An 8,883-nucleotide genomic window follows, 5' to 3' on the forward strand; every position below is an offset into this window, starting at 1 on the left:
GCGGCTGCTGCTGCTGCTGCTGTTGTTGGCTACTCTATAAAACATTTTTATCTAGTTTATCTACTTTGATTGACTTTAAAGCATCTTTTAAATAATTTGCATTTTATGACCCTGCAATGCTCAGGTTATATTTTGTATGAATTAAATTGAGATCTTCTGATCATGGTGGTGGAATGTTTGGTAGGAATGAGAAGCTGGCTCAAGAGTAAATTTGAACAGATTTTATCTGTTCAACGGAAATGATCAAACGTGAGAGGCCACAGAAGAGGCCCAGGAGGACGCTCTGATAAGATCCATATTCCTCTAGCATGTAAGTTAGTGTCTTTCACTGAAGAAGTGTTAGCACATAGACAACTAGCCTTCAAAACGTGTATGTTCACCAATCAGGTGCTCCATAGCTCACTTACCAACAAACACTAGAAAGCAGTGAATTCAGCCTGGCTTTCAAGGAGAAATTAGCTAGACTTTTAATCACTCAGAGGCTTTAATAGATTTTTGTCTTAATGCCAAGAAATGCATGACCGGGTACAATATTAAAGGATTGAAAGAAAGAAAGAAAGAAAGAAAGAAAGAAAGAAAGAAAGAAAGAAAGAAAGAAAGAAAGAAAGACAGAGGAAGGGAAGGGAAGGGAAGGGAAGGGAAGGGAAGGGAAGGGAAGGGAAGGGAAGGGAAGGGAAGGGAAGGGAAGGGAAGGGAAGGGAAGGGAAGGGAGAGAAGGAGGCATGCAGGCAGAAGAAGGACACTACCTTTGGGGCAAGAAGAAGCCAGGGCAGATATTCTGGGAAGGATGCATGGTACATGCACAGAAACTTGCACCCTGGGGAGAAAAAGCTACACCAGGAACAAATTCTCCAGTAACAGCAAGCAGGCTCAAAGACAGATGGAGGCTGGAAGAGGGGAGACATCAACCCAGATAGCCTTATTGACTCTTTGGGCACTATCAGGAGAGGTCATAATGATGGTTTGTTGATTAAGCAGAGGAAGTCTACTCTGAAGAAGCAGAGTACAATCAAGCCAAGAGCTGAAGCCGGCGGAACATTGTGTGCATGGTTATTAACACCTAGGTTCTGTAATACACTGAGTCCAGTCTCTAAAATTCACCACTGAGGGAAGTCTGACTCATTCATATGTCTAAATGAAACCTGAAGATCTTAGACGCCCAATATGACCCAGTTTATCATGAGTACTTTTCTCCCCCTCTAGCCCTACTTTAAAAACAATTACCCATCACTATTCTTGATAGAAGACTAGGGATGTGATCTTACTTAAAATTACTCTTGGGTTTCAACGCTACAGCTCAAAGGACCTATCTAAAAATATCAGTTACCTGTGTGGTAGAGAGGGCGTTGTACTGCTAATTCAAAATCTACATGCTTAGACTTTAGAAGCACATTGATTCCTTCTTCTTCAGTAACAAAGGTCATTCGTTTTCCCACAGCAAAGACAGTAAACACTGGTCCATACTATAATAAAACACAAAAATACAGCTGTATCAGTAAGCATCTCTAAATCATGGGTTGTGTATAACACAGTCTTCCTCCAGAATATTAATACTTAGACTGGAGCAATAGCTCAGTGATTAAGGGTGTGTACTGTTCTTGCAGAGGACCTAAGTTCAGTTTTTAGCACTCACATTGGACAGCTCAACAGTCATCTGTATATAACTCCAGGGGATCTGATGCCCTCTTCTGACCCCTCACAAGCACCTACACACAAAAGTTCACATTCATGAGTGCACAAGCACACATAGACACCTCTCTTCCTCCCCCACCTTTCTCCCTCTCTCCCTCTCTCCCTCGTTCCCTCCCTCTCTTTTCCCCTCCCTCCTTCCCTCTCCTTCCCTCCCTCACTTTTCCTCCCTCCCTCTCTTTCTCCTCCCTCCCTCCCTCCCTTCTCTCTCTCTCTCTCTCTCTCTCTCTCTCTCTTTCTCTCTCTCTCTCTCACACACACACACACATTCTCTCTCTCTCACACACACACACACATTCTCTCTCTCTCTCTCTCTCTCTCTCTCTCTCTCTCTCTCTCTCTCTCTCTCTCTCTTCCTTAAAAATAAAATAAAAATACTAATGGTGAAGTAACAGCCAAGATTTGAAAATACAGTTACATGTGGTATTATTAGAAAGTCTGTTTTGGTTACATGTGAATCTTAATTCATTCTATCTTAAAATGTGCACAATAAGATACCTATCCTAGGCCTCACCCTCTCAGAGGCAAAGGGTGGGGGGATGGGGGAAGAGACTCTGTAAGGGGGGGACCCAGAGGAGGGAAGTATTTGAGGTATATCTTCCTTCCTTGATTATTAGCAAATATAAACAATTAAAAATATATACCACCATAGAGATCTTTCAATCTTATATTCAAAATATAAAGAACCTTGTATGCAACATACAGCTCAATATGTCTCAAGGACGCATACGAAGCTTAAGGAGACAGAAGGCCTTAGAGGCCCATCCATGTTGAGACATCAGGGTACTGACATGGATAATCAGGCCTGAGCCAAGATGGCCTATGAGTCAGCAGAAATTGACTGACACTAGATGTTTAGAGAAGCCAAAAAAGTAAGCAATTATGTAGTCTGTTATGTAATCATTGTAGAAAGATTTTCAACACTGTCTGGCTTTGGGGTCACTGGCAAGCCATCTTTTGCCTTTACCAGACCCTGTATAGGTCCCAGTGCCTACCTGTAAGCTGCGTGCTGGTGTGTGTGTACATGCCTGCATAAGCCTCATATTTACATGTGCTAGCATTCGCCTGGGTGTCTGCCTGCCCAGCAGCTTGTTTCTGATACATATCACATGTCTTGTCCCTCTAGGACTGCTAGTGGTCCCTCAGCCTTTGTCTTCCTGGCTTTCTGTGATCCTCCTCTCTCCTGGCATCAGAGCTCAGACTTCTCAAATTTCACAATTTCCTGATACAGTAGCAACTTATTTTTCATTTCCTCTCACGTTCTTCCCTGCATGAGGTCTGCCTTCCTGCAGTCTGCCCTAGTTAGCTTCAACTGTTGACTTGATGAAAGCCCAGCATCAACTGAGTCTCAGTAGAGAGACTGTTTAGATCATGATGGCCTGTGGGCATTTGGGGGGAAAGAGCTGTCTCGTTTTTTATTCGTGTAGGGAGACCCGGACCACTATGGGCGGCACCATTCCCTGGCCAGGTGGTCCTAAACTGTACAGAATGAGCATGACTGTGCAAGCAGTGTTCCTTTAGACTTTCTACCTGTGAGTTCTGACCTAGACTTCACTCAGTGATGAACTGTGATCTAGAAGTAGAAGTCAAAAAGTCCATTCCTCCTCTGACTTACTGCTGGTCAGTGTTTGATCACAGCAAAAAAAAAAAAAAAAGAGACTCTTACACAGTTTATGACCTTATTGGAGGAAACGGACACCATTTTCAGAGTTCTAATTATGCTCTAGCATCCACTGCAGATGTTGGCAACAAACCACCCATCATGAAAATGAGCCATTACGGATTTATGGCCCATTTTAAGCCTCATAATTATCTAAAGATATCATTTACTCCAATCACTATTTCACTGTTACTCATTTTCAGTCTAATCATGAGACTGGCACTGTTACAGTCTTGGTAAGTGTTGGGTGCTACGAGTGAGGCCCACACATAAACACCACCTCCCAGTATTACCTGCCTACCGTTGTTTACTAGTCAATGTTTAAAGGAAAGCAGATTACTCTAATTGTCAAGGCTGTGTTTAAATGTCCATCCTTAACCTGCTACTAATAAAACGGATTTCTGTAACATGGTTAGTTAGGGACTTCAAGTAGAGACCAAGCTCAAACACAGTGAGCCTCAGAGATCACCACTGACCCAAGCTAGTGCCATTTAAAAGAATTCTTTCTAGTATTCTGTACGGTGAAAATCATTCCGTGTACAGCCACAAGCTCTACAGCAGTGGTTTTCTGTTTTATTTGTTTCTCCTTTGTTCTCCTGTTCTTAATTTAAGGGCAGCAGGTTTAGCATTGGGAGGCAAAGACAAGTGCATTTAGTAAGTTGTAAAAGTTTTCTTACGCATTTTTTTCTTTTTTTCTTTTTTTTTTTTCCGGAGCTGGGGACCGAACCCAGGGCCTTGCACTTGCTAGGCAAGCGCTCTACCACTGAGCTAAATCCCCAACCCTTCTTATGCATTTTAAATTCAGTTTATAACATGGGATACACACAAACAAGGAGGTATAAGAAACACTGCAGAGACCTCACAGTTCTCAGGACTTTCTTGTCCCTGATGTTAACACCTTGAAAAACATCCAGGCTATAGGCATAGAAGCAGTCAAGATACCCCCACCATCCCCCACCATCCCCCACCAAGTCCTGCCTTGTCACCATTCTACACTGGCAATAGCTCCTCTCTCACCCTGGGCTCTGCCCTAAGTCTTAGGGACTTTGCATCTACTTCATTCTGTAACTTAATTTCAAGATCCTATATACATGGAGTCAGATGGCAGACAAACGGTTGAGAGTAGCTTTTACCATTCATTCCGCTCTCCAAGGCCATCTAGATTCTATGTGTTGCTTCACCTCAATACCTTTCTAGACAGGATTCCACAGAACACTGAAGGACATTCCCGGGCCCTATTTCTAAATGGGGATTCTAAAAGGGGATTATGAACAAATCTTAGGCCAGGTTACAGTGCAAACTGAGTTTCCATTTCTGCATGAGAAACTTTAGTGCCGAGTTACATGATTAGCTGCGTGCGTGTTCTGCTAATAAACAGCTCACGTGTTTTCCAGAGTGGTCAGACCGCTAGGCATCTTCAGGAGGTCATTTTTCTCTTTATCGGCAGCTGTAACTGTCACTGTCCTTGTATATTTGCCTCATCATAACATCCGTTTTCGAACTGGTCCGTACTCTGCCTTTGAACGTCTTGTGGTTCTTTATACGCACCAGACACTGGTCCACCATGGGTTTTATATACAGGCAGTTTCTTTCCTAAGCCCACATCTGCCTCTCTTCAAGTGTGCTTTGTCTTCTCTGCTTTATTTATTATTATTTACTCTGCTTTCTTTGCTGATTGAGAGAACACTGCCTCGCTACCTTTTACCTCACCCTGTGTCACCCTGACATTCATTTTCAATGGGGGACTTGAAAGACTGTGGTACACCAGCGTAAAGTCCCACCATGGCACCCAGGAGTCCTTGGTCTACTGGCAATCACGGTGAACTGCATTTCCAGCTACTGATGACCAGTAAGAGAACCAGTGTTATAGAGCATGGGAATGACAGTTGAGAAGTAAGCTGGAACGGGTACAGAGTCAGCAGCTTTTTCCACTAGAGTTGTGTCTACTTTCTTGCATGTACATGTGTGTGGAGGTATATGCATATAGAGGACAGAGGTTAACAAGGGTGTTTTCCTCATTGGCTCCCATCTGATTTCTTGAGGCAGGGTCTCCCCCTGAACCAGGACCTCAGGGAAGGGCTTAAATGGCTGTCCTGCAAGCCCTAGTGACCTTGTTTCCTCGACCTGGGATCACATGTGCGTGGAAGGGTCTTGTGCTTGCACATCTGGTACTTTACTGTCTGAGCCATCCTCTACGCCTGTCCTGACAGTTAATACTTTAAACTGTTGAACAATGCTAATACATCATCTGTTCACAGATCAAACTACATGGAAGACTTTTGCAGCCCCCAAAGCTGAATCTCTTCTTGGATTTCTGGATTTCTGGAATTCCTTCCTTGAAGGTCTGACAAGCCGTGTTTCCCATACCGTTTTCAGATGAATAAGACTCCCCATCAAAATTAGGATGGACTGCAGATATTATGAGATGGTAAGCTACTCTCTTCCAAAGTTGCATTCTAACGCTAAGACTGATGACGTCAAGAGCACGCAAAAAGGCTGCGTGAAGATTCGTACTTCTGCGGTGGGAGTTTTTCTTGACTAGTGTGAGAAAGCAAATGGTGTGTAAGTAGCCTGAGAGAACTGACTGAGAGCAAGGCATGGCCTTGCACACCTGAATGCCCGTCACCAGTGGGCTGAGTACTCAGACAAGGTCAGGCCAGCCTACTAATGCCAACCAACCAGAGCTCCCAGGGACTAAGCCACTACCCAAACACTATACATGGACTGACCCTGGGCTCCAACCTCATAGGTAGCAATGAATAGCCTAGTAAGAGCACCAGTGGAAGGGGAAGCCCTTGGTCCTGCCAAGACTGAACCCCCAGTGAACGTGATTGTTGGGGGGAGGGCAGTAATGGAGGGAGGATGGGGAGGGGAACACCCATACAGAAGGGGAGGGGGAGGGGTTAGGGGGATGTTGGCTGGGAAACCGGGAAAGGGAATAACATTCGAAATGTAAATAAGAAATACTCAAGTTAATAAAGAAAAAAAGGAAAAAAAAGAAAAAAGAAAAAAAGAACTTGTATAAAACAAAGAAGCAAAAAAAAAAAAAAACGCTGGCTCGGGTCTTTTTTTCCTTTTGTGTTTTGTTTGTGTGTTGGTTAGGGCGTGGGTGGGCGGCTGATCATTTCTGCTATGAGTCTTTCAGCTCACATGGTTTAAAGGTCTCTGATGCACTTTTCGTTATCCTGACAATGGAGTAAGAATAAGTCTTAAAAATTACTTTCTGGGATTCAAACATCAATGGTGCTATAGCTTTTGAATATGAGAAAAAGAACACACACACACACACACACACACACACACACACACAAGCACGTGCACACGTGCAGTCACAGAACATAATCATAGTCTTTTATTGTTTCATTTGACCCAGAAAACTACAGAACCCTCATGTTTGATCTGAAACAACCTTCTCAAACATTCCTTAAAAATTACTAAACTTATATGCCCATGGCGGGCTGTGGGAAACAAAGAAGTACTTTTAGGAAAGATCCTTTTCGACTTTTCATGTACTAGACTAGTAAACATTTCACCTGATTGTGGTATCCAGTATGGTGCAGAATTTAATATGGTAAGCAAATCTATATGTTTAAGCAAAGATTAAAACCATATGTTACAGCCTTTTCAAAGCAGCACAGCAATAGCACAATACAATCACACACAAAAAAAAATTAGATTGTGCATTTCCCCATTGGCAAATGGATCATTGGAGTTTATCCTGAGGTAAACAGTCAAATTGTTAGGGTCCAAGAGTCGACCTGCAAACCACACGGACACTGACTGATCTCAGTTAAACAGAGATGGTGTCCTGAACACCAACCACCCTGGCTGACCAACCAGAGCAACCGCTCAGGTTCGAGAGCTGAAAGCTTTGCTCTGAGCGTTTCCCAGGGCCAGTTCATAAAGGCTAAAACCAGAAGAACTATAATGAACTCCTGCTCAGGTCCTGGAAGTACGGCCCAGCGTTTGGCCCTGACCCAAGCCATTTTAAACATAACGGTTCACATTGACCTTTAATTCCATGGGCCCTGAGTGAAGCTTCTAGTGGTGAATTTCTTAGGATCAACAAACCTCATACAGTTAACCTTATGTTTGTATTATAGGCCCCATGGGAAGGTCTGAGAACAATCGGAAAGAGTTCATTCTCTCCTTCCACCATGTGGATGCTGGGATTCAATCTCAAGGTGTCAGACTTGGGAGCAGACATCTTTACCCACGGAGCCATCTTGCAGGCCCTCCACCTTACTTTTTTGAGGCAAAGTCTCTCATGCTGAACCTGGAGAGGTTGGGGAGTGAACTCAGTCTCTTGTGCTTGTTGTAGAAAGCACTTCATCCACCAAGTCATCTTACCAACAGAAAACACAGTAAGATCTTGGCAGCCAAAAGATGAATAAACATTAAAAGGCCAGTCAGTAAAGGTGTCTTCTCTAAAATGGTCAACATTCAGTAACTGCTTTAAGGACAAAAACCCTTACTTATCTCCCCAGGGCAGGGAGTAAGGGAGGTAGGGTCTCACCAACAAAACCAGTATTTGGTGGTAGGGGTGGGGAGAGAAAGAAAGAAAAGTGGAGAGCCTTCAATCTGTAAAGATACATTTAGCAAAACAAATTTTATAAAATTGGAGAATTACCACTGCTTGTAATATAAATTTATTACTCGTTTTCACAAACTGAAATCATGGAAACTCTTTTACTCCCACCCAGCCACCCCCACAAAAAACAAAACAAAAACAAAAACAACAAAAAAAAACAAACAAACAACCACTCAAGCTTATATCTGCATGCTAATAAACACGCACTTAGAATTAATTGCAGGGAATTACTAACAATCAAAAGACATATCTACTTCCAACAAGCTGTGTAGAGAAATAGAGGAGAGGAATTGCCGGAAATAAGTGTATGTCCAATAATCCAACATTGCGTTTAATAAAAGAAAAAATTTTAAAGGAAATACTACCTCCCTCCAAACTCCCTGTCACAGCTATATACCATACCTTGATTCTTGCTTTTTCTATAAATTCAAGAGGGGCTTTCCCAAACTCAAAGCCAGCTCCGATCCAGGGAATCCAACCCTGGATGCACGGGGGTCCACGCAAATTCTTCCACCGAGAGAATAAGAAAAGAACGCAGCTTCCTAGGACGGCTATTGCTATTGGTGAGAATAACTCCATAATGCCCATCTTCCAGAATCAACAGACGTTTGAAAACGTCCTTCTCCAGGGGCAATTCCTGCTCCCCTGCCGACTGAGGAAAATGCACCCAGTCCTCCAAACTTTGAGCCGAGAAACTTTGGAAACCAATTCTCTTGCGTAACTGTAGCTCCTTTGCCCCGCCCCAGTGTTTGTGTGATTTTTGCATTGTGGCTGCCTTCCACCTTCGCATTGCTTTCAAATTCTGAGGGGAAAAAAAAAAAGCAATGAGTTGAACTGGGCTGGCCTGGGCTGGGACCGGTGGGCGGGAACACGCCCTGTGGCGGTGGAGCCGGAGTAAACTAGCAGTTTGCAGTGGGCGCCTAGCTACCAGCCAATCAGAGAA

General features: G+C 43.5%; 1 protein-coding gene across 9 annotated transcripts in view; it reads right to left on the reverse strand.

The window, feature by feature from the left end:
• The window catches only part of Cyp39a1 (cytochrome P450, family 39, subfamily a, polypeptide 1), a 76,244-nt gene extending 67,404 nt beyond the window's left edge, over nucleotides 1-8,840 (reverse strand). For 2 of the 9 annotated variants that reach the window (XR_010054579.1, XR_010054580.1), the window contains exons 1-2: nucleotides 8,343-8,682; nucleotides 1,328-1,463 (exon numbers count right to left, since the gene is read on the reverse strand). Coding sequence is in view for 7 of the 9 variants with exons in the window: in NM_001106893.1 (NP_001100363.1) it covers nucleotides 1,328-1,463; nucleotides 8,343-8,528 (322 nt within the window). In the remaining 2 variants the exon portion in view is untranslated. Of the gene's footprint in view, nucleotides 1-1,327; nucleotides 1,464-8,342 lie in introns of all 9 variants that reach the window. The other 7 variants (XM_063266866.1, XM_063266867.1, NM_001106893.1 and 4 more) reach the window with 6 other exon arrangements.
• Between the last annotated feature and the right edge of the window lie 43 nt (nucleotides 8,841-8,883).

The sequence above is a fragment of the Rattus norvegicus genome, chromosome 9 (genome assembly GCF_036323735.1).
Source record: "Rattus norvegicus strain BN/NHsdMcwi chromosome 9, GRCr8, whole genome shotgun sequence".
Lineage (NCBI taxonomy): Eukaryota > Metazoa > Chordata > Mammalia > Rodentia > Muridae > Rattus > Rattus norvegicus.